The 27,023-nt window shown below is 45.4% G+C and overlaps 1 protein-coding gene across 6 annotated transcripts in view; it reads right to left on the bottom strand.

Moving 5' to 3' along the window:
* The window catches only part of birc6 (baculoviral IAP repeat containing 6), a 356,853-nt gene extending 330,068 nt beyond the window's left edge, over window positions 1-26,785 (bottom strand). For all 6 annotated transcript variants that reach the window (XM_078404650.1, XM_078404651.1, XM_078404652.1 and 3 more), the window contains exon 1: window positions 26,570-26,785. In XM_078404650.1, coding sequence (XP_078260776.1) covers window positions 26,570-26,777 — 208 coding nt within the window. In that variant the 5' untranslated portion in view covers window positions 26,778-26,785. The remainder of the gene's footprint in view (window positions 1-26,569) is intronic.
* Between the last annotated feature and the right edge of the window lie 238 nt (window positions 26,786-27,023).

The raw sequence follows: 27,023 nt of genomic DNA, 5'->3' as shown, positions 1-27,023 counted from the left end.
ATTTATAATGGGAAAGAAGGAAATGGCAGACCAGTTAAACAAGTACTTTGGTTCTGTCTTCACTAAGGAAGACACAAACAATCTCCTGGAAATACTAGGGGACCGAGGATCTCGTGGGTGGGAGGAACTGAAGGGAATCCACATTAGTCAGAAAATTGTGTTAGGTAAATTGTTAGGACTGAGGGCAGATAAATCCCTGGGTGGTCTGCATCCCAGAGTACTCAAGGAGTTAGCCCTAGAAATCATGGATGCATTGGTGATCATTTTCCAATGTTCTCTCGACTCTGGATCAGTTCCTGTGGACTGGAGAGTAGCCAATGTAACTCCACTTTTTAAGAAAGGAGGGAGCAGAATACAGGGAATTATAGACCAGTTAGCCTTACCTCGGTAATGGGGAAGATGCTGGAGTCGATTAATAAAGATGTTATAGCAGCGCATTTGGAAAGCAGTGACGGGATCGGTCAAAGTCAGCATGGATTTATGAAGGGAAAATCATGCTTGACTAATCTATTGGAATTTTTTGAGGATGTAACAAGTAGATTGGATCTGGACTTTCAAAAAGCCAAGTATCTGGACTTTCAAAAACCCTTTGACAAAGTCCCACATAAGAGATTAGTGTGCAAAATTAGAGCACATGGTATTGGGGGTAGGGTATTGACATGGATGGAGATCTGGTTGGCAGACAGGAAACAAAGAGTAGGAATTAACGGGTCCTTTTCAGAATGGCAGGCAGTGACTAGCAGTGACTAGTGGGGTGCCTCAAGCCTCGGTGCTGGGACTGCAGTTGTTTACAATATATATTAAAGATTTAGACGAGGGAATTAAATGTAACATCTCTACGTTTGCGGATGACACAAAGCTGGGTGGCTGTGTGAGCTGCGAGGAGGATGCTAGGAGGCTTCAGGGTGATTTGGATAGGTTGGGTGAGTGGGCAGATGTATGGCAGATGCAGTATAATGTGGATAAATGTGACATTATCCACTTTGGTGGCAAGAACAGGAAGGCAGATTATTATCTGAATGGTGTCAGATTTGGAGAAGGGGATGTGCAATGAGGCCTGGGTGTGCTTGTACATCAGTCACTGAAAGTAAGCATGCAGGTACAGCAGGCAGTGAAGAAAGCCAATAACATGTTGGCCTTCATTGCAAGAGGATTTGAGTTTAGGAGCAAGGAGGTCCTGTTGCAGTTGTACAGGACCCTGGTGAGACCACACCTGGAGTATTGTGTGCAATTTTGGTCCTAATTTGAGCAAGGACATTATTGCTATTGAGGGAGTGCAGCGTAGGTTCACCAGGTTAATTCCCACGATGGCGGGACTGACCTATGATGAAAGAATGGGTCGACTGGGCTTGTAGTCGCTGGAATTTAGAAGGATGAGAGGGAATTTTATAGAAACATATAAAATTCTTTGAGGATTGGACAGGGTAGAGCAGGAAAAATGTTCCCGATGTTGGGGGAGTCCAGAACCAAAGATCACAGTTTAAGAATAAGTCCTCATTTAGGACTGAGGCGAGGAAAAACATTCACCCAGAAAGTTGTGAATCTGTGGAATTCTCTGCCACAGAAGGCAGCGGAGGCCAATTCACTGGATGTTCAAGCGAGAGATAGATCTAGCTCCTACGGCTAAAGGAATCAAGGGATATGGGGAAAAAGCAGGACGGGGTACTGATTTTAGATGATCAGCCATGATCGTATTGAATGGCAGTGCTGGCTCGAAGGGCCGAGTGGCCAACTCCTGCATCTATTTTTGTGTTTCTATGTTTCTAATAAATGTATTATCCACTTGCCACGGTTCCTTTGGACATGTCACTTCAGTCTGCCATTTAGACCCCACAAAAACAAGCTATCAATGCAACATTAAGGTTACCTAGAAATCGTGCAAATTCTGAACACAAAAACATTTTAATGTTTCCCCAAATGGTGAAATAACACAAGACAAAAACAGATTACACCATTCAAGGAGACACGTTCTTTATCCCTGCAAATGATTGAAAATATTTGTGGTGAAAAGTTTAGTGCTGAAATGAAATCCTTGATTCTTTAATATCCAAATGTCTTCCATCTTAAATATGCTGAATAAGATTCGTTTGTTACACAAAGAATGATAGTTTCCCTCAATATTTTTACTAAACAAAAACACAGCAGAAGGAACAAAATTTAACCATTAACGACTCAGACACACAGGTGCTCCTCAGTTTCCGATGGGATTCCGTTCCGAGAAACCCATCGGAATCCGAAAGTATTGTAAGTCGAAATGCATTATAATGCACGAGATCACGTGGCCAGAAGCGAGCGGCAGCTCGCTACTGCTCGCTGCCATTTGCATAATCGCAAAGTCGAAATATCGCAAGTCGAAGCATCGTAAGCCGGGGAGCACCTGTATATGCTTTGGGAAATGCTATTGTCCACATCCAAAGTCAGAAATTCCAACTGAAAAGCAAATGTTAAAAACACCTTTAACCTGTTCAGTGCCTCACCCGAGTATACTCTACACCCGAGTATACGGTGAATAGGTTAAAACAAAACCTAATGTATATATAGAAATATGTTTGTATTGATTCCATCAGATACAGTCACTTACGACTAAACATCTACAAAGAACAGATTCATCATTCAACCATCACAAATGCTGTAATCAAACACAAGAGGTTCAGGACTGGCAGGTTAATGTTCCAGGGTACAGATGCAGCAGGAGAGATAGAGGTGGGTGTAAAAGAGGAGGGGGTGTTGCTTTATCGATTTAGGCAGTAGTTCGAGATGACATTACTGATGGTTTGTCCAGTGAAGCTGTATGGGTAGACCTGAGAAATAAAAAAAAGATTGATCACCTTGATGGGAGTATACTACAGGCCCCCAAATAGTCAACGGGAATTAGAAGAGCAAATATGCAAAGAGATTGCAGGCAGCTGCACGACTAAGATCATCATAGTAGGGGATTTTAACTTCCCCAATTATAAACTAGAACTATCATCGTGCAAAAGGTATAGATGGGGCAGAATTTGTCAAATGTGTTCAGAAAAGATTTGGTCAATGAGGTAGTGAGCGTACTAACATGTGTGAAGGTAGATAAATCTCCAGGGCCTGGTCAGATATGTCTGAGGACATTGTGGGACGTTAGAGAAAAAAATTGCAGGTGCTCTGGTTAAGATATACGAGTCACCATTATCTACGTGAGGTGCTGGAAGATTGGAGGGTGGCAAATGTTGTGCCTCTAGTTCAGGGCTGCAATGAAAAACCAGGGAACTATAGCCCAGTGAGCCGAACATCTGTGGCCTGAGTGAAAGGGAAAGGTTGGGCAGGCTAGGGCTGCATTCCATTGAGCTCAGTAGCACGAGAGGTGATCTTAGAGGTGTATAAGATCATGAGGGGAATAGAAAGGGTAGATGCACAGAGTCTTTTCCCCTGTGCACAGTGTAGGGGAATCAAGAACCAAAGGACATAGATTTAACGTGACTGGGGAAATATTTAGTACACATCTGAGGGGTGACTATTTCCACAGATGGTGGTGGGAGGAGGGAACAAGCTGCCAGACGGGATAGTTGAGACGGAATGTTGAATAACAACATTCAAAAGACATTTGGACAATGAGCAAGCTGTGCCAAAGGGCCTATTTCCATGCTGTGTGACCCTGTGACAAGGTTATTACAACATGTGATTTGACTAATCTAGAATTTAGAACATTTTCACAAAAGTAGAACTTTTGTGCCACTTCTAAAGCACATCAAGCTTCCATGGACTCCCTCTGATCAGTCACATGGAACGAAAATGAGTGGGATCATACTGGAGATTTCTTTATCAGATTGCAGACATAAATTCTGTTGGACAGATTAAGTGACCATTATGCATTGTGGGGAACGGGAAGGTATACAGAAAAGGATAAAGGGTCAAAGATGAAGGACAGGGGATAAAAGCCACAATTACATATTTACATTGGAGGGAAGATCATATTCCTTTTGGAAATGTTTTGGACATTGAACCTTGGAGAAAAAAAAACACAAACCCAGCCAGGAAAGAACTTTACTAGAATTCCAGTCATTAAAGGGTGACAAAAATGTGATCTTTATTTCCACATTTGGGATGGTTTAAATTATAATAAAAGATCGAATGGCAGGAATTAGTTTCATTGCTGGGCCACTTTGTAGGCATTATCATATCATATCATATCATATATATACAGCCGGAAACAGGCCTTTTCGGCCCTCCAAGTCCGTGCCGCCCAGCGATCCCCGTACATTAACACTATCCTACACCCACTAGGGACAATTTTTACATTTACCCAGCCAATTAACCTACATACCTGTACGTCTTTGGAGTCACTTAAATTCACTTAAAGGATGTGGGTGTTGATAGGAAAATCAGCATTTACTATCTGATAAGTGCTGCGACCATGGCACAATGGACATTAAGGGAGAAAGTATTAAGATAATTCACAGCCGCACTCCGTCCGGGATGGTGCAACCTTTCTGAGCGTTAGGTCAATGCAGTTCTATCAAGAAACTTGGGAGTTGGTTGAAAATCTTTCAAGGCTCAGCGAGGACATGGTGCGAGGACAGGTCGAGTGCTGGGTTTTTTTGTTCGTTTTAAGAGAATTGTTGGTTGGGAGCTGCAAGGATGTGATGAAGGAAAGCTATTAATCTGCAGGAAGTGCCCACATGAATGCTACTGATGGAGTTAAAAAGAAAATCTAAGAGCTCCTGAAGAGTCTCACATCTTTTGTACCAAATTCCACTTTCTTTAAAATAGCCAATGCTGGAACAGCAGGCTTTCAGTTTTCCTTTCAGTGCTGCAAAATTCCAAGAAACTCAGCAAAGACTAAGCTATATGACGTTTAGTCTTAATGGGCAAGCAATATGCTAACAAAGCTTTTAGGGAGTCAACATATGTTCAAAACACGGAAAGCCCACCCCCTGAGATAGCCCACCCCCTGATCTATTCCTCTCATGATTTTATATACCTGAATAAAACGAACCCTCATCCTCCTACGCACCAAGGAATGCAGTTACCAGCCTGCTTAACCTCTCCCTAGAGCTTAAAGCCACGGGTCCTGGCAACCTCCTCGTAAATCTTCTCTGTACCCTTTCCAACTTGACATCTTTCCTATAACATGATGCCCAGAACTGAACACAATACTCTAAATACAGCTGCACCAACATCTTATACTACTGCAACATGACCTCCCAACTTCTATACTCAATGTGTAGGAAGGAACTGCAGATGCTGGTTTAAACCGAAGAGACACAAAAAGTTGGAGTAACTCAGCGGGTCAGACAGAATCTCTGAAGAAAAGGAATAAGTGACATTTCGGGTCAAAACCCTTTTTCAGACTGAGGGTAAAGAGAAATGAGAGATATAGACAGTGATATAGAGAGATATAGAACAAACTAGACCAAGTTGACCCGTTGGGCCCATTCCTCGTAGAGGGGGGACAAGGAAGGGGAGAAGTTGCCACTCACCTCGGCCCCGTGGCGCCAGCGCTGCAGCCAGAGCGAGCCATGGACCCAAAGCCTCTCCTGTGTTGGTCTAGCTCCCTGACCCCCTCCCCAATCAATCCCCCTTATCCCCCCACCTCCGCCCCCACTCCCCACACCCCTCCTCCCCCCCACACCCCCTCCCCAAACCCCTCCACCCCACTTTCCACTCTCCCCCCACCCCAACTCCCCCCGCAACCCCCACCCCCCTTCCCCACCCACTCTTCCCCCCCCACCCCCCCTCCCCACCCACTCACCCCCTCCACTCCCCCATCCCTCCTCCCCACCCACTTCCTCCCCCCACTTCCCCATCCCCCTCCCCTCCACCCCCCTCCCGGGCATCAGTCAGACCCCCCCACATCGCCCTCCCCTGCATGAGATTAATATATATTGAAAGAGATACAATATATTTTATATTCTTATATGACGCACTCCATCCCCCCTCCCTTCCCCACTCCTTCCCCCCCTCACCCACTCCCACCACCCACACACTTCCCCTACCCCCACTCCCCTAAAAACCTTTTTGACCACCCTATACCTGAAATGCCACTTTCAAGGAACTATGCACCTGCACTCCTAGACCCCTCTGCTCTACAATACTCCCCAGAGCCCTACTATTCACCGAACATAGACACAAAATGCTGGAGTAACTCAGAGAATCAGGCAGCATCTCTATTCGCTATGTAGGTCCTGCCCATGTTCAACTTTTGAAAATGCAACACCTCACATTTCTCTGTATTAAATTCCATCAACCATTCCTCAGCTAACCTGGCCAACTGATCAAATTGATTGATTAGTAGGACTGAATGTTACAATCTCTAAGGTTTGCACTACAATTGACTGGTGTTGTTCTTGGGGGTGACCACTAGGTGATGTTGCTACCATTCAGACACATCTTCAGTTGTGTATCTCAACATCACTGGGTGTTTCAGCCTTTTATCACAAGACACCCTCAGTCGAGGCAGGCCCACCGCAAGGTGATCAGACCTGGGTGTGTGTCTTATGGTTAGCCTCTAGATGGTCACGTGGCAGCCCAGAAAGCATCTCTTCTTTTCAGCCACAGCCAGTGACTGCTCTGTTCTTTGATTGCCCTCCTTTGGGCCTGCCCTCTGACTCCTAGTTCCCTCAGGAGCCTTGCGGTGGAACTGGCTACAAAGCCCCTGCACCCCACCTCCACTGGACGCACTCTTACACTCCAACCTCGCTCCTCTGCCTCTACTGCAAGGTTGGAATATCTCAGCCTTTTCCTTTCATATGCCTCGTCCACAGCCTCCTCCCAGGGGACCGTCAGCTCAATGATGTAAACACGCCGACAGGAGCTGGACCAGAGGACGAGGTCTGGTCGCAGGTTGGTAGCTGCGATTTCAGCTGGGAAGGAAAGCCTCTGGCCTAGGTCAACATGCATTTCCCAATCCCTGGCTGCGTTTTAGTGGGCATGAGCTGAGAGGCGAGGTGGTAGTCTTCCGTTTCTCTCCTTCCCGGATGAAGGATGGTATTTGCGGGAATGTTATCTGGGCATTGATAGGCATAGGTGTTGGTGGTAACTCTCTTGCACTCGAGTGCAGCTGCCAAACACCTCAGCACCTGGTTGTATCGCCAGGTGTATCTGCCTTGTGTTAGACTGGTCTTACAACCGACCAGGATGTGCTTGAGGTTTGCTGGAACTGCACGCAGGGGGCAGGCTGGATCCTCTCCCAGCCAAAGATTTAGGTTTGTGGGAGAGGGAAGGACGTCATATGTGGCTCTGATAATACTCAACATACTTGACTCCATGCTCCACAGCTCACTCCATGTGATCTTCCTCCTCTCAACGCCATCCCACCTCATCCAGCGGCTTTGCTTGGCTTGGGATATGGCTTCGGCACACCTGGCTGCTTCTTCTTGGCAGCACACCTCCTCCACCACCAGGTGCCGACGTTCAGCTGGAGTGGCCTTTTGCCAGGTAGGTTTCATTGCTCCCAGGCCAAAGCCCCCTCGGCCTTGTTGGACATGGCCCACTATGTCCCGGCAATATTTCACATCCATCTTCACTGTGCGCAATACCACCCACTTTTGTATCATCTGCAATCTTGCTAATCTTGCCATGTACATTCTCATCCAAATCACTGATGTAGATGATGTAGTAACGGGTCCAGCACCGAACCCTGAGGCACACCACTAGTCACAGGCCTCCAGTCTGAGAAGCAACCTTCCACCATCACCCTCTGCTTCCTTCCATGGAGCCAATTTTCTATCCATTCAGCTATCTCTCCATGGAACCCATGCGATCTAGCCTTCCAGTGCAGCCGACCATCTGGAACCTTGGCGAATGCTTTGTGGAAATCCATTTATAAATATCGACAGCTCTGCCCTCGTAAACCTTTTTGGTCACACCTCCAAAAACTCAGATTTGTGAAACACGACCTCCCACATACAAAACTATGCTAACTACCCCTAATCATGCATCGAAATGCATGTATATCCTATTCCTCAGAATACCCATAAGTATTCTTTCCAACTTCAGATGTTAAGCTCACTGGCCTATAGTTTCCAGCTATTTCCCACCAGCCCTTGTTGAATAGAGGCACACCATTTGCCACCCTCCAGTCTTCCAGCACCTCTCCTGTATTTTATGACAACTTGTAAATTTCAGCCAGGGCTTCCCATAATGTCCTGGGATACTGGTCCGACCCAGGTTTGTCTACCTTTATAGGCGTCAGGACCTTCAGCACCTCTTTGACCGTAATACTGACTGCTCTCAAGACACTTCCATTCATTGCCCCAAGTTCCTTAATCCTCATGTCTTTCTCCTTGGTAAATACAGAGGAAAAATACTCTTTGAGGACTTTGCCCATCTCCTCTAGCTCCACACAGTTGACCGTTCTGATTCCTGAATGGTCCCACTCCCTCTCTGTTTATCCTTGTCCCTTTATGTACATAAATCTCTTGGGATTATCCTTAATGCTATCTGCCAGAGCTATCTCCTGTCCCCTTTTTGACCTTCTAATTTCCTTTTAGTTTGCTCCTTTGTTCCAAAAACTCCTCCAGGGATCCACTTTATCCCAGTTGCCTATACCTGTCCCATGCCTCCTCCATACTCTTGACTAAAACATCTATAGTATTGTATCAGGATGTATCACAGCTTGTTTTGGGAACAGCTCCATCCAAGACCGCAGGAAATTGCAGTGAATTGTGGACGCAACCCAGACCATCACACAATCCAAACTCCCTTCTATTGACCATTTATACTTCACACTGCCTCGACATGGCCAGCAGCATAATCAAGAACGACTCGCACCCTGGCCACTCCCACTTTTCCCCTGTCCCATCACGCAAAAGGTATAGAAGTGTGAAAACGCACACCTCCGGATTCTTCCCAGCTGTTATCAGGTAACAGAATCATCCAACCACAACCAGAGAGCAGTGCTGAACTACTACCAACCTCATTGGTGATCCTCGGACTATCCTTGATCGGACTTTGCTGGCTTTACACACTAAACATTATTCTCTTATCATGTATCAAAACACTGTAAATGGCTCGATTATAATCATGTTTTATAGATTTATAGAAAATAGGCGAAGGAGGAGGCCATTTGGCCCTTCATTGTGATCATGGCTGATCATCCACAATCAGTAATCTGTTCCCAACTTCTCCCCATACCCCTTGATTCCATTAGCCCCTAGAGCTCTATCTAACTCTCTCTTAAATCCATCCAGTGATTTGGCCTCCACTGCCCTCTGTGGCAGAGAATTCCACAAATTCACAACTCTCTGGGTGAAAAAGTTTCTTCTCACCTCAGTTTTAAATGGCCTCCCATTTATCCTAAGACTGTGGCCCCTGGTTCTGGACTCCCCCAACATCGGAAACATTGTTCCTGCATCTAGCTTGTCCAGTCCTTTTATAATTTTATATGTTTCTATAAGATCCCCTCTCATCCTTCTAAACTCCAGTGACTACAAGCCTACTCTTTTCAATCTTTCCTCATATGACAGTCCCGCCATCCCAGGGGATCACTCTCGTGAACCCACGCTGCACTGCCTCAATTACAAGGATGTCCTTCCTCAAATTAGGAGACCAAAACAGTACACAATACTCCAGACGTGGTCTCACCAGGGCCCTATACAACTGCAGAAGAACCTCTTTACTCCTACACTGAAATCCTCTCATTATAAAGGCCAACATGCCATTAGCTTTCTTCACTGCCTGCTGTACCTGCACGCCAACTTTCAGTGACTGGTGTACAAGGCTGTACTTCCCCCTTCCCTAACCTGACACCAATCTGCCTCCTTGTTTTTGCCGCCAAAGTGGACAACCTCACATTTATCTACATTATACTGCATCTGCCATGCATCTGCCCACTCACTCAACCTGTCCAGGTCACCCTGCAACCTCTTAACATCCTCTTCGCAGTTCACACTGCCACCCAGCTTTGTGTCATCTGCAAACTTGCTAGTGTTACTTCTAATTCCTTCATCCAAATCATTAATATATATGGTAAACAGTTGTGGCCCCAACACCGAGCCTTGCAGCACTCCACTTGCCACTGCCTGCCCTTCTGAAAAGGATCCGCTTACTCCTACTCTTTGCTTCCTGTCTGCCAACCAATTCTCTATCCATGTCAACACCTACCCCAATACTATGTGCTCTAATTTTGCTCACCAATCTCCCGTGTGGGACCTTATCAAAGGCTTTCTGAAAGTCCAGATACACTACATCCACTGGCTCCCCTTCATCCATTTTACTTGTCACATCCGCAAAAAATTCCAGAAGATTAGTCAAGCTTGACTTCCCCTTCATAAATCCATGCTGACTTGGTCTTATCCTTTTACCGCTATCCAAATGCACCGTTATTACCTCTTTAATAATTGACTGCAGCATCTTCCCCACCACCGATGTCAGGCTAACTGGTCTTTAATTTAGAAGATTGAGTGGGGATCTTATAGAAACTTACAAAATTCTTAAGGGGTTGGACAGGCTAGATGCAGGAAGATTGTTCCCGATGTTGGCGAAGTCCAGAACAAGGGGTCACAGTTTAAGGATAAGGGGAAAGTCTATTAGGACCGAGATGAGAACTTTTTTTTCACACAGAGTGGTGAATCTGTGGAATTCTCTGCCACAGAAGGTAGTTGAGGCCAGTTCATTGGCTATATTTAAGAGGGAGTTAGATGTGGCCCTTGTGGCTAAAGGGATCAGGGGGTATGGAGAGAAGGCAGGTACGGGATACTGAGTTGGATGATCAGCAATGATCATATTGAATGGCGGTGCAGGCTCAAAGGGCCGAATGGCCTACTCCTGCACCTATTTTCTATGTTTATATGTTTCTATTCCCCGTTTTCTCTCGCGCTCATTTCTTGAAAAGTGGGATAATATTAACTATCCTCCAATCCACCGGAACTGATCCTGAATCTATTGAACAATGGAAAATGATCATCAATGCGTCACTATTTCTAGAGCCACCTCCCTGAGTACCCTAGGATGCAGACCATCAGGCCCTGGGGATTTATCAACCTTCAGTTCCATCAGTCTACCCAATACTATTTCTCGCCTAATGCAAATTTCTTTCAGTTTCTCTATCCCCCTAGATCCTCTGTCCTCTTGTACATATGGGAGATTGTTTGTGTCTTCCTTAGTGAAGACAGATCCAAAGTACCTGTTCAACTCTTCTGCCATTTCCTTGTTATCTGTAATAATTTCACCCGTGTCTGCCTTAAGGGACCCACATTTGTCTTTGCTAATCTTTTTCTCTTAACATATCTAACGAAGCTTTTACTGTCCTTCTTTATATTCTTGGCTAGCTTCCCCTCATAATTCATCTTTTCAGGCCGTATTGCCCGTTTTGTTACCTGCTGTTGTCCTTTGAAGGTTTCCCAATCCTCTAGCTTCCTGCTACTCTTAGCTGTGTTATACATCTTTTCTTTTAGTTTTATTCCATCCCTAACTTCTCTTGTCAGCCACGGTTGCCTGCTACTCCCCTTAGAATCTTTCTTCTGCTTTGAAATTAAATGATCCTGTATCTTCAGGATTATGCCCAGAAATTCCTGCCATTGCTGTTTCACTGGTATTCCTCCTTGGATCCCTTTCCAGTCGACCTTGGCCAGCCCCTCTCTCATGCCTTCATAATCCCCTTTGTTCAACTGCAACACTGACACTTCCGATTAAACCTTCTCCCTCTCAAGTTGCAGATTAAAATGAATCATATTATGATCACTACCTTCACCTCGAGTTCTCTTATCAAATCTGGTTCATTGGACAACACTAAATCCAGAATTGCCCTTTCTCTGGTAGGCGAGAGATTATTATCTCAATGGAGTTAGGTTAGGTAAGGGGGAGGTGTAGCGAGACCTGGGTGTCCTTGTACACCAGTCACTGAAAGTTGCCGTGCAGGTACAGCAGGCAGTGAAGAAAGCTAATGGAATATTGGCCTTCATAACAAGTGGATTTCAGTATAGGAGTAAAGAGGTTCTGCAGTTATATAGGGTCCTGGTAGACCACATCTGGGGTATTGTGTACAGTTTTGGTCTCCTAATTTGAGGAAGGACATCCTTGTAATTGAGGCAGTTCACGAGATTGATCCCTGGGATGGCATGACTGACATATGAGGAAAGATTTAAAAAACTAGGCTTGTATTCACTGGAGTTTAGAAGGATGAGAGGGGATCTTATAGAAACATAAAAAATTATAAAAGGACTGGACAAGCTAGATGCAGGAGAAATGTTCCCAATGTTGGGCGAGTCCAGAACCAGGGGCCACAGTCTTAGAATAAAGGGGAGGCCATTTAAAACTGAGGTGAGAAAAAACGTTTTCACCCAGAGAATTGTGAATTTCTGGAATTCTCTGCCACAGAGGGCAGTGGAAGCCAAATCACTGGATGGATTTAAGAGAGAGTTAGATAGAGCTCTAGGGGCTAGTGGAATCAAGGGATATGGGGAGAAGGCAGGCACATGTTATTGATTGGGGACGATCAGCCATGATCACAATGAATGGTGGTGCTGACTCGAAGGGCCGAATGGCCTCCTCCTGCACCTATTTTTTATGTTTCTATGTTTCTATGCTCCAGCACAAGCTGCTCTAAGAATCCACCTCGGAGGCACTCTACAAACTCTCTTTCTTGGGGCCCAGAACCAACATGATTTTCCCAGTCTACCTGCATATTGAAATCCCCCATCACCACAGTGGCATTACCTTTGTTACCAGCTTTAACTCCTGCTGCAACTTACACCCTACATCCGGGCTGCTATTTAGGGGTCTGTAGATAACTCCAATTAGTGTCTTCTTACCTTTACAATTCAGGTAAATGATTGTACGTGTTATTGCATATTTTATGCAACTCTATCCACAGTGACTCTACCTCATCAGTCCCTATGTCACCCCTCGCAAGGGACTGAATTTCGTCCCTCACCAGAGCTACCCCACCTCCTCTGCCCACCTGTCTGTCCTTTCTATAGGATGTATAACCCTGAATATTAAGTTCCCAGGCCCGATCCTCCTGCAGCCACTTCTCTGTAATCCCCACAATGTCATATCTACCAATCTCTAACTGAGCCTCAAGCTCATCTACTTTACTTCTTATACTTCATGCATTCATATACAATACTTTCAATTCCATTCCTATTACACTTGGCCATACTCTCCTATCCCTTTGTGAGCTTTCTTTCCTGTTTATTCCAGGGTCGTTAACTATCCCTTTACTTGCTTTCCCTTTAACTCCATCTTTTTGTCTTTCTGTTGACTGGTTAGCACGCAACAAAAAATTTCACTATACCTCGATACACGTGACAATAAACTAAACTGATCTGAACTAAAGCCTCAATTTCCCTCATCCCTCAACCCTGTCCCTCATGAAGCATCTGAACCCTGGAACATTGAGCTGTCAGTCCTGCCGTCTCTTAACCAGGCTACAACGACCCAGCTGCATGTACCTATCCATGCCCCAAGGTCATCTGCCTTACCCGTCAGGCCCCTTGTATTAAAATAGGTGCAATCCAAACCAACATTCCTTCCACACACTCTGCCTTTCTTCTGCCTATTCTGTCCTCTATACTTTCTCCTCTATACTTTCTCTCATCACCCTCCATAAAAACATCTAACCTCTAACCTGCCACATACACATACACATTTGTCACATACTCATAAATGCGCAGTGAAATGAAAGATTACCCACAGTCCAACAATAAGGCCAATAAAAATAAGCAATAAAAATATGCAATAACACATACAATCATAAACCAACACCAAACAAAAGAAACATCCATCACAGTGAGTCTCCTCCAGTCACCTCCTCACTGTGATGGAAGGCCAGAATGTATTTTCTCTTCCCCTGCCGTCTTCTCCCGCGGTCAGGCTGTTGAAGTTGGCACGTCGGGGCGGTCGTGGCTCCCGACATTGAAGCCCCCGCCGGGCGGAGAAAATCCCGCAGCTTATTCCAAGCCGTGCCGGATGGTGAAAGGTCCGCGGCGGGCTGACCCAAGCCCTGCGATTCGGGGCGGTCCTCATAAGATCTTATCCCCCTGCCAATCTACATAAACCCACCAGTGTAACTTAAAGGGTGTACCAATACCAATGCCTTCCTCAAAAATGGAGGGTGGCACAGTGCTGCAACAGTAGAGTTGCTCTCTTACAGCGCCAGAGACCCAGATACAATCCTGACTATGGGTACTGACTGTCCGGAGTTTGAACGTTCTTCCCACGAGGCATGGGTTTTCTCTGGGTACTCCATTTTCTTCTCACATTCCAAAGACATGCACGTTTCATCGTGCTGGGATAACATCGAACCAGTGTACGAGTGATTGTTGGTCAGTGCAGACCACTTGGGCCAAAGAGCCCATTTCCACGCTGTATCTCTGGACTAAACTACACCCTTTTGTCAGACTGACGGATAAAGACAGAGACAGGGAGGAAAGCAAGCAAAATGCAGCTGCAGACTGATTTTACTCCAAGCAGAGATGGATTGGATACTAGATTTTATTAATTTTGGCAAGGCTGTTGGGTGCAAGTCAGTCATACATCATGGAACAGGCCCTTTGGCCCAACTTGCCTATGCCAACCAAGATGTCCATCTACGCAGTCCCACTTGACAATGCTTGGCCAATATCCATCTTCCCTATCACTTCTAACCTCAGTTAAAATGCTGCCTATAGTGACATGGTAAAATAAAGAACATTTAATCATCCATAAATAGAAATGAACAAGAATGATACAAAAATCCCCAGATAGCAAAACATTGGATTATTTGTAGATGTGTGCTTGATGGTCAGTGGAGAGTTGGTGGGCTGAAGGGCCCCTGCTTTAGAACTGTACGATTATGGAATCCACAGCTGGGGAGTTGCAAAGCAATGCAGGAAAGTGGGAATAATTGGCTTTGCCAAACCATCAAGAGCATCATTCTAAATTTTACACCTACTTTGAAAGATATCTACTTATCATTAATACCATTCCTTCATTAAAATGTCCAGCACCTGGCACGAAAAGGGAAATATTTGATTACCACCATTTAAACTGTACAATGTGAAAGCTCATGTATCTCAGGTCATTCACCTTTTCCCATGCAGAAATGCAGATCATGCAATATCCATATCGTGGCAAAATTCATATCCTCTATTTTGGTGGCTGATAAAAGGTTTAAGATATTGTATCACGTTAGATTTGTGGAAGCTATTACAATTTCAACTACAATAAAGTTCGCCTACAGCAATGGAAGAGCAATGTTTTCATTTAAAGCCACCAATGAAAGATTTCTGGGTCTCTGAGAATCAGGCACAAAGATAGCCATGGTAACCGAAAAGCTGGTCAACATTCATTTTATCACTGATCTATTGGAAATTAGAGACAGCATTAAATTACACAATGGAAAAGACAAATCATTAAAATAATGCTACATTGATGACAAAAACATGCTGTTGAATTTTTCATGAATTCTTGTTCCGTATACATGCTGTTAAAGTAACAGTATTGACAGATTTCTCCAAATTAACCACCTTTTTAAATTGGCACTCCATTTTATTTGCCTAATCCATTATACAACCTAGGAGTTTCAAAAGCTTGGTACTATAAAAACAAAACTGAAATCTGTGATTCACTCAGTCCAGATTCTGTAGGACTACACAGAACCAACTTTGTCTCTGCTCTCAAACATTAAAAGTAGCTACACACCAAGCTCACAAATAATTAAGGAAAGAAGAATAATATAAGAAAATAACAAATCGAAGGTATTTATTCACAAAATGCTGGAGTAACTCAGCAGGTCAGGCAGCATCTCAGGAGAGAAGGAATGTCAATTGCAGGCATGTCTCAGAATTTTAGCTCTTCCCACTAAATGGGGAGGAACTGCATATGCACTTACCAAACTAAATTTCGCTTTCAAACCACTTTCATATCACTTTAGAATGATACTCTTGATGGTTTGTCAAATATGCCAATTTCACCCCTTCCTCAAAAACACAAACATTATTATTAGTATCACAAAATGCTGGAGTAACTCAGCAGGTCAGGCAGCATCTCTGGAGAGAAGGAGTGGGTGACATTTCGGGTCAAGAGCCTTCCTCAGACTGATGGACAAAGAAAGGATTTAGGTGGAGACAGGAAGACAGTGGGAGAACTGGGAAGGGGGAGGGGAAGAGAAGGACAGAGGAACTATCTAAGGTTAGAAAAGTCAATGTTCATACCGCTGGGCTGTAAGCTGCCCAAGCGAAATATGAGGTGCTGTTCCTCCAATTTCCGGTGGGCCTCACTATGTCCCTGGAGGAGGCCCATGACAGAAAAGTCAGACTGGGAGTGGGAGGGGGAGTTGAAGTTCTCAGCCACCGGGAGATCAGGCTGGTTAAGGCTGACTGAGAGGTGGTGTTGAAAGACATACCCAACAAAGAGGCAGGCATAGCTAGGGCCCATGCGAGTGCCCATAGCTACTCGGGTTTGGAGGAAGTGGGAGGAATCAAAGGAAAAGTTGTTGAGGGTAAGAACCAGCTCTGCTAGGCGGAGGAGAGCGTTAGTAGATGGAGATTGGCTGGTTCTATGGTCGAGGGAGAAACGGAGGGCTTAAAGACCATCCTTGTGGGGGATGGAAGTGTAGAGTGACTGGACATCCATGGTAAAGATGAGGGAGTGGGGGCCTGGAAACCGGAAGTTATCGAAGAGACGGAGAGCATGTGAGGTGTCTTGGACATAGGTGGGGAGGGATTTGACCAGGGGGATAGGATGGAGTCGAGGTAGGTGGAAATTAATTTGGTGGGACACGATCAGGCAGAAACAATGGGTCTGCCAGGATTTTGGGGAGAAGGTAAAATCGGGCCTTGCGGGGCTGGGGAACGATAAGGTTGGAGGTATTAGAGGGCAGAGCGCCGGAATTGGTGAGATCAGTGATGGTGTTGGTGATTAAGGTCTGGTGCTCGTCGGTGGGGTCATGGTCCAAGGATAAGTAGGAGGAGGTGTCTGAGAGTTGTCGTCTGGCCTCGGTCCGGTAGAGGTCAGCACGCCAGACTACCACAGCACCTCCCTTGTCAGCGGGTTTGATGAGTAAGTCGGGGTTGTTGCAGAGTGAGTGGAGGGCTGTACGTTCAGGAGGGGAGAGGTTAGAGTGAGTCAGGGGAGTGGAGAATTTGAGGCGGTTAATGTCACGCCGGCAGTTGGAGATGAAAAGTTCTAGTGAGGGTAGTTGGCCAACTGGGGGAGTCCAAGAGGAGGGGCTGGAGACGGGAGAAGGGGTCATCACTGGGGGGTGAGGACTCCTTCCCATGAAAAAAGGCTCGGAGGCGACGGAATAAGATGTGGTGAACGGTGACATTTCGGGTCGAGACCCTTCCTCAGACTGATGTCAGGGGGGGGCGGGACAAAGAAAGGATATAGGTAGAGACAGTGGGAGAACTGGGAAGGGGGAAGGGAAGAGAGGGACAGAGGAACTATCTATTTGTAATACCTTTGATTTGTACCAGCATCTGCAGTTATTTTCTTACACAACATTATTATTAGAGTAACTCAACAGGTCAGGGGGACATGATCAGGCATCCAAAACAACCTCAAAGTTCCTTCACTACCATCCAGTTGGGCAGGTCTCAATTTGTCCAGCAATTGAAATTTTGCACACTTTTGGGTAATGAAAGATTGTTTGGGAAAATTGTTTTATTTTTGCAATATTAAGATGCAACTTGTTCATGAAGATGAACTGAATCAAACACAGCACTACTATCAACAAACCAAGTCCACAATGGGTATTTTACAGTAGCCAATTAACCTTTCAGGTTAATTGTCAGGAGCACATTTTCAGGATGTGGGAAGAGATCAGAGCACCCAGCAAAGACCAACAAGTCACTGTTCTGTTTGTGTACAGTTTCCAAATTCTCCCAAAGGCTAGGATTGAATCTAGGTCCTTGGAGCTTTGAGGCAGCAAAGCTATTTCAATTATCACCGGGATTCAATGCTTGCTCAAAAGCAAGAGTCAAATTGACATAGGATTCTGAATGTCATTGGCTGGGCATATGATTAAGTTAACATAGAACATCAAACAGTACATTACAAGAACAGGCGCTTGGGTCCACAATGTCCATGCCAAGTTCAACTAATCACCACTGCCTGCGTATGCTCATATCCCTCCATTCCCTGAATATCCATGTGGCCATCTAAAAGCATCTTAAATACCATAATTGCATCTGCCTTTATCGAGAGATGGATAAAATTATAAAAGGATTGGACAAGCTAGATGTAGGAAAAATATTCCCAATGTTGGGGGAGTCCAGAACCAGGGGCCACAGTCTAAGAATAAAGGGGAGGCCATTTAAAACTGAGATGAGAAAGAACTTTTTCACCCAGAGTTGTGAATTTGTGGAATTCTCTGCCACAGAAGGCAGTGGAGGCCAACTCACTGGATGAATTTAAAAGAGAGTTAGATAGAGCTCTAGGGGCTAGTGGAATTAAGGGATACGGGGAGAAGGCAGGCAGGGTTACTGATTGTGGATGATCAGCCATGATCACAATGAATGGCAGTGCTGGCTCGAAGGGCCAAATGGCCTCGTCCTGCACCTATTTTCTATGTTTATTACCACTCAACAGCACATTCCAGGCATCCACCACACTGTTAAAAAAAACAATTGCCCTGCACATTTGCTTTAAACTTTGCCCTTCTCACCTTAAAGCTATTCCCTCTAGTCAGATATATTCTTCCTGGGAAATAAGGTGGTGATAGCAAACCCTATCTATCCGTCTCATAAATATATATTCTTCCATCAGGACTACCTCAACCTCTATCATTACTGAGAAAACAATCCAAGTCTACCCAACCTCTCTGTACCCTCTCCAAAGTCTTCACATCTTTGTAATAGATCAACTGCACACATATCCAAATGCAGCCTAACCAAAGTTATAAATCTGCAATATGACTTCCTTACTCTTATATCCAATGACCTCCACCACCACCTTGGTGAAGGCAAATATACCATACACCTTTACCACTCTATCTACCTGCATTGCCACGTTCAGGAAACGATGCACCCCAAGATTCCTCTGTACATCAATACTGTTAAGGATCTTACCATAAACTGTTTAAATTCAATTCATTCCACCACCCAAAGTGCAAAACCTAACACTTGTTCAGATTAAAACTTAATTTGCCATTTCTCCACCCATTCTTGTATCTGATTTATATCCCACTGTACACTTTGTAGGAAAAATAACTGCAGATGCTGGTTTAAATTGAAGGTAGACATAAAATGCTGGAGTAACTCAGTGGGTCAGGCAGCATCTCTGGAGAGAAGGAATGGGTGACGTTTCGGGTCGAGACCCTTCTTCAGACTGAAAAAGGGTCTCAACCCAAAACGTCACCCATTCCGTCTCTCCAGAGATGCTGCCTGACCCACTGAGTTATTCCAGCATTTTGTGTCTACCACTGTATACTTTGACAGTCTTTTTCACTGCCTGCATATCCACCAACTGTGGTGTCTTCTGCAAAGTTACCAACTAATTCATTTACATTTACTTCCACATTGTTTAATATACATCAAAAACAACAGAGGTCCCTGCACAGAAATCCACTGGCCCACAGACCTCCAGCCAGAAGAACACCCTTTCACCATAACCCTCTGTGGGGGCGGGGGAATGCCGAGAGAACAAAGAGGGGCAATTGGAGACTATGTTATGTTTGTCAGCACCCTACTCGTGGAGACTCTTTGCATAACGTGTACGGTATGCAAAACAAAGAATTTCACTGTGACATGTCATGTGTGATAATAAAGTATCAATCAATCGGGAGCACAGAATGCAGTAGACGAGATCTGAAGATGTGCACATGAACCTTTGCCTCACATGGAAGGTCATCTCGATGCCTGAACGGTGAGAGATGAGACGTGGGAACAGGGGCTACAACATCTGCAGTTGCAGGGGAAATTACTGAGGAGGCAGGATGGGTGGAAAAGGATAAATGAACAAGCAGTTATGGAAGGAGTAGTCTCTTCAGAAAGCAGAAAGTTGTGGGGAGTGGAAGATGTGACTGCTGATGGTGACTGGTGACACGAACCTCAATAGATGCAACACGCGTCCTAGTGGCTAACCATTTTAACTCCACTTCCCATTCCTATGCCAACCTTTCTGCCCTTGACCTTCTCCATTGCTAGATTGAAGCCATGCAAAACAAAGTACAACACTTCAAATTCTGCTGGGGTAGGTTACAACTCAATATGATTTCTCCAATTTCAAGTAAACTCCCTCCCCTTCACCCCTGTTCTTTCCCATGCCCCCCCCCCACCCCACTCTAGTATGTACTCAACTCCCACCCCATCACCTCCCTTCCCCATCTTCCCCCTCCCCACCTTCTCCCCACCACCTTCCCCTCCCCCCCACCTCCACCCCCCCCCACCACCTCCACCCCCCCCACCTCCACCCCCCCCACCCACCTCCACCCCCCCCCCACCTCCACCTCCACCTCCCACCATCTTTTCCCCTCCTTCCCACACTCATTTCCTGTGACAGTCCCCATTTCCCTTTAATCCATTTTCCCCAGTTCCTCGTCACACATTTCCCTCCTTTCGGCTCTAAATTTCACTCCACCTCTTCTGTCCTTTTGTCTTATTTTCAGGTGCAGCTTTTGTCACTTACTCCACCCATCTACCACTCACCCACTCTCCCTTAACCAGTGCCAACCTATATATAACACTTGCCTGGCTTTGTCCCATCCCCACTTCTCTTTTCCAGCTTTCTACACCCTACTCCAATTAGTCTGAAGAAGGATCGTGATCCGAAAGTTGTCTGTCCAATCCCTCCAGATACTGCCTGACCCGCTGAGTTCCTCCAGCACTTTGTGTTATGCTCACGTTTTCAGCATCTGCATTTCTTGTGTCATCATGTGAAATCTTTCAAGAGAGAGTTCGATTTAGCTCTTAGGGCCAACAGAATCAAGGGATATGGGGATAAAGCAGGAACGGGGTACTGATTGTGGATGATCAGCCATGATCGTATTGAACGGCGATGCTGGCTCAAAGGGCCGAATGGCCCACTCCTATTTTCTATGTTTTTCTATGTTTTCTAAATCTGTTTGAAGCTAAGTGCTGATAAAAACAATATAATAATGACTTGATAATGTCGAGATCTTGAAGAGTATTGACAGGGTGGATGTGGAGAAAACACCTTCTCTTATGAACCAATCAGGAATTAGGAGGTCACTGATTAACAGATGGCTGGCTATTTACGAGAAGGAGTCACACATTTATGAAGCAAACGATTTTCTCTCAAAGGATCATAATCTCTGGGACACCTTTGCTCAGAAGATTGCGGAAACAAAGTCTACGAATAGGTTTAAAGTGGAGGTACATTGATTCTTGATAGCCAAAGGGTGGGGGAGGTTACAGCAAGTAGGCGGGAATACAGAATTGAAGTTACAATCAGATGATCATGATCTTATTGAAAGTCAAAGTAGGCCCAAAGGGCTGACTGACCTACTCCTATTCCTATAGTTTCTTGCATCTCCTGTGTACAATTGCTCCTAATTGTTATATTCAAATATGGTTTGGACACCAAGGGTAGACCAGGCCAATGGAAATCAATGGAAATCACTTCACTTTGAGGATTTTACATCTGCCAGGTAGGGCCTTATTGTAACATTTCCCCTGTAACACAGAATCTTTAATTACGCAGTGTACCTCAGCACAGCACAAGAGTTTTGGATTAAATTTCAGTGTCCAAGTCTCTGAAAAGGGACATAAAAGGACTGGACAAGCTAGATGCAGGAAAAATGTTCCCAAAGATGGGGGAGTCCAGAAACAGGGGGCCACAGTCTCAGAATAAAGGGGAGGCCATTTAACACTGAGATGAGAAAAAACTTTTTCACCCAGAGAGTTGTGAATTTGTGGAATTCTCTGCCACAGAAGGCAATGGAGGCCAATTCACTGGATGCATTTAAAAGAGAGTTAGATAGAGCTCTAGGGGCTAGTGGAATGAAGGGATATGGGGAGAAGGCAGGCACGGGTTACAGATTGTGGATGATCAGCCATGATCACAATGAATGGCGGTGCTGGCTCGACGGGCCAAATGGCCTCTTCCTGCACCTATTTTCTATGTTTCTATGTTTTAAACAACCTTTTAAATCTACATACTAATAGTTTCTTAGCATCTACCACACAGACGTTGTGCAAACTTCTACGCTGTAGATTTCCCCCCCCCAAAGACAGGCTTTAAATCTGGACCCAACGAACCACTGGAGACACCGGTCTCACATCCATCCAGGGAATCTAGCGACCCTTCCAGTTAAAATGCACCTCCTCTACCTCATCTAACGCATTCAATACGTTTGATGTGGCCTCCTTTACATCAGCAAGACTAAGTGTAGACTAGGCGGCTGCTTCATCGAATACTTGCGCTCGGTCCATCGTGACCTGCTGGATCTCCCAGTTGCTAACCATTTGAATTCCCCTTCCCATATCGACCCCTCTGTCCTGGGCTTCCTCCATTGCCAGAATGAGGCCAAATGTAAATTGGAGGAACAGCACCTCATATTCAACTTGGGTAACTCCACAACCCGATGTTTAATTTTCAAATTTTAGGTAACCAACCAACAAACAACCCTCCCTCTTTCTTTCTCCCCCTCCCCTTCCCCTCCTTTCCTGTGCCCAATCTTGATGCTCTCTTATACATTGGGGAGACCAAACGTAGACTGGGCGATCGCTTCGCTGAACACCTTAACTCAGTCCGCCTGGGCCTACCTGATCTTCCGGTTGCCAAACACTTTAATTCCCCTTCCCATTCCTACACTGTCCTTTCTGTCCTGGGCCTCCTCCATTGTCAGAGTGAGGCCAAACGCAAATTGGAGGAACAGCACCTCATATTTCGCTTGGGCAGCTTACACCCCAACGGTCGAAGTAGTGATTTCTTCAATTATCCTTTGCAACGCCTCTCCCACTCAAGTTATTGTACCAGCTGTTGAGTCTCATTGTCTGTAACACGTTTTCACCTAGCCCACAGCTAAAAAATGGCCTGTTTCCTTTATCATTGTTACTTTTTTGCATATCATTTATTTATTTGTTCCATATCTCTCCATATCACCATTTATTTCTCTCCTTTCTCGTGACTCTCACTCTGAACAAGCGTCTCTACCCGAAGCGTCACCTTTTCCTTTTCCCCAGAGATGCTGTCTGACCCGCTGAGTTACACCAGCTTTGTGTCTATCTTCGGTTTAAACTAGCATCTGCAGGTCCTTCCAACACATTGATGCGCACCCATTTCTTCAATCATTTGCCCCCTTTCCCTCCTCCTCCACCTGCATCTCCTCCTCGGGCCTCATAATTCACACCTCTCACCTTATCTTAGTCGTTTGTCTCTTTTTTCTCTGGCCTTTGTCCACCCATCTGCCAATCAACCCCTCTCACCTGCATCCACCTATCACGTGCCTGACATTGTCCCGCCCCCAACATCTTTCACCTTTCTCCCCCCCCCCACTGAAGGGTCCCGACCTTAAATGTCACCCATCCATATTCTCCAGAGATGCTGCCTGACCTGCTGAGTTACTCCAGAACTTTAAGTTTTTGCTCAAGCTTTAATCTGACATATTTTAAAAATGTGATTCCATATTTTGTTCATTAAACACGACTTTAACATAGGTAGTACCTACAATCAGATTCAAATTATATTAATGGTTCAAAAATATAAAGTTAAAGTTTAAGGCAAATGCAATGTTCATATTCATTTCAAGAGGACTAGAAAATAAAAGCAAGGATGCAAGAAACAGAAAATAGGTGCAGGAGTAGGCCATTCGCCCCATCGAGCCACCATTCAATATGATCATGGCTGATCATCCATAATCATGGCTGATCATCCATAATCAGTACCCGTTCTGGCTTTTTCCCCATATCCCTTGATTCCCTTAGCCCCAAGAGCTCTCTCTTGACCACATCTAGTGAATTGGCCTCCACTGCCTCTGTGGCAGAGAATTCCAGATTCACAGCTTTCTGGGTGAAAAAGTTTTTCCTCATCTCTGTAATGCTGAGGCCTTAAAAGTCACAGGTCAGGCCACATTTAGTATATTGTGAAGATGGACACAAAATGCTGGAGTCACTCAGTGGGACAGGCAGTATCTCTGGAGAGAAGGAATGGGTGACGTTTCTCGATCCGAAACATCGCCCATTCCTTCTCTCCAGAGATGCTGCCTGTCCCGCTGAGTTATTCCAGCATTTGTGTCTTTCTTCAGTGTTAACCAGCATCTGCAATTCCTTCCTACACATTTGGTATATTGTAAGCACCTATCTGAGAAAGATGTGCTGCCAGAGGAGGTTTGATGTGCTGCCAGAGGAGGTTTACGAGAACGATCCCAGGGATGCTTGGTTTAATATTAGGAGTGTTTAATGGCTCTGGGCCATTAGATGGATGAGTGGGGAGCTCATTGAAACCAGCTGAATAATGAAATAGAATGGACGTGAAAAGGATGTTTACAGCCGTGGGAGGGCATATTCTCAGAATAAAAGGACGTACCTTTAGAATGGAGAGGAGGAGGAATTTCTTAGCCAGAATAGCCAGAAGGTGATGAATCTGTGGAATTCATTGCCACGGAAGGTTGTGGAGGCCGTTATTGGGTATTTTTAAAGCGGAGATTGATAGGCTCTTGTTTATAAGGATGTCAAAGGTCACAGGGAGATTGGGGTTGAGGAGGAAAAATAGATCAGCCATGATGGAATGACGGAGCAGACTCAATGGACCAAAATGGTCCAATTCTGCTCCATGGGAAAATATTTCTTAAATATTTCAGGAACCATGTAAAATAATTTGCTCCATATAGTTTCAAAAAATGAATCATGTAACAAAATCTTGATAGAATTAAACTCCACTCAGAACTATTTACCATGAAACACATCTGCAAAGTACAGTAAAATCATATATTTTATTCATGCATCTAGATTTCTCCTGCAACCAGCAAAAGATTGCTTTTAAGAAAATTAACTCAAACAGCAAACTTCACTCCATCATGCAAAATGCAAAAAGTTTCTTTCAGTTTATTCAAGTGTAGGAAAATAGCTGCAGATGCTGGTACAAATCGAAGGTATCACAAAATACTGGAGTTACTCAAAAGGTCAGGCAGCATCGAGGAGAGAGGGAATGGGTGACGTTTCGGGTCGAGACCCTTCTTCAGACTGATGATTGAAGATGATTCAGTCTGAAGAAGGGTCTCGACCCGAAGCGTCACCCATTACCTCTCTCCTAGATGCTGCCTGACCCGCTGAGTTACTCCAACATTTTGTGATACTTTCAGTTTATTCATGTTTACGCACAAGGAGGGCTATTGTAGAGCAATTAACAGTTATATTCTGAAAACTTGGAAATTCATGCGGTGAGTATTCAATTTATTTTTGCATTGATACTGCTTTTACTTAAAATACAGAATTACAGTGGAAAACATCATCTGAAAGAATATGATATAGTCCAATTAAATGAAAGGTTTATGTATAAAATACTTGTGTATGGGATTTCCTTTGTGCAATTTTCATGAAACCAATATATTCATGCAACCAGCAATCCCAATATCCCCACCCCTCCCCCCGTCCCTTGTGGATATTGGATGGCCAAATTTACTGTAACATAGAAAATAGGTGCAGGAGTAGACCATTAGGCCCTTCGAGCCAGCACCACCATTCAGCTGATCATCCAGAATCAGTACCCCATTCCTGCTTTCTCCCCATCTCCCTTGATTAGAGCTTTATCTAACTCAACTTCCAAACTGTACTTCCAAATCTTTTAATGCAAACATTTTATTTAGATGTACAATTATAACACCCCCCTTAGATTCTTGTAACTGCTATAATTAATAATTTATCTTAAAAATGTGGTTACACATTTAGATTAAATGTTAACATTACTGAAAAGCCAGTAAAGCAGAAATTTACCACTGTATTATTGTGCACATATGCACAATATGTGATATTTTATTAGCATTACACAATTATAATATTTATAAATGATGAAAGGCCCCAATACAATGCACACTGTATACATGAGTTCCATCACCATACATGCAAATGTTTCAGTGTAGATTAAAATTTGCGTAAATGTGAGTATATTTAACATTCAGGATGTATATACTAATTGGGACATTTGCAATCGTTTACACATTGAGATGGTTGACCATTTTGTACTGTCTCATGCCTAGAGCCTTGAGAAATGAGCGCTGTGACACAATGTTTTTACTCAATTTGAAGGACCACGATTCTTGGTGAATGAGGAAATGATAAAGAGAGAGAAAAACAGAAAGCCGGGTGTACAATCGGTGATTCGGGCTGTTACAGTGACACATTTCCACCCCATCCTCGCAGGCCCATTTTTTTAAACCATCAGACTTTAAATGAGCAACCCACCACCACTCTGCTGATTGTGCTCGGGCTTTTACAACCAATTGTACGGGTTGCATGAAGCCTTGGGTACTCCCGCTCGCACACTTTCCCCGATGTCAGCCGTCGCCTCCCCACACGGGCTCAGTTGTCATTCCCAGGCCGAGCTTCTTCCGATGGCCGCCGCCTGCCGCCTGCCCCTTCCCTTCCCTTCCCTTCCCTTCCCTTCCCTTCCCTTCCCCTGCCCTGCCCTGCCGGTCCCCAAGCTCGACCCGCGCGTGCTGAAGGCCTAGACGCCTGCGGCCCGGCCCGGCCCAGCCCGGCCCGGCCTGACTCACCATTTAACCGGGACACCTGCAGCACGGCGCCCGAGGTGCCATCGATGACTTTGACGGTGGAGCGGCTGGTGACGGCGAGGATGGCGTTGAGGGACGGGTGGTAGGCCAGGCTGCGCAGCCCTTCCTCGCAGCTCAGGCAGCCGTCGCGGGTAACGAGCCACTCGGCCTCGGGCTCGGGCTCGGCCGCCGCCGCCGCCGCCGCCGCCATGTTGGAAGCAGCTGTGAAACAGGAAGAGCCGCCCCGCCGCCAACTTTCACCCCGCCGCGCTCGCTCGTCACAAGCAGCCCGGCAACCGCACAGGAACCGCCCACTGCACGTCACCGCCACGGCACGGCACGGTGGGAGGGAGGGAGGGAGGGCCAGGGGCAAGGCCAGGGGCAAGGCCAAGGCAGGGGCAAGGGGGCAAGGCTAAGGCAGGGCCAGGGGGCAAGGGGGCAAGGCCAAGGCAGGGCC

Source organism: Rhinoraja longicauda, chromosome 9 (genome assembly GCF_053455715.1).
Source record: "Rhinoraja longicauda isolate Sanriku21f chromosome 9, sRhiLon1.1, whole genome shotgun sequence".
Classification (NCBI taxonomy): domain Eukaryota; kingdom Metazoa; phylum Chordata; class Chondrichthyes; order Rajiformes; family Arhynchobatidae; genus Rhinoraja; species Rhinoraja longicauda.
This window is presented reverse-complemented; position numbering and strand designations above follow the sequence as displayed.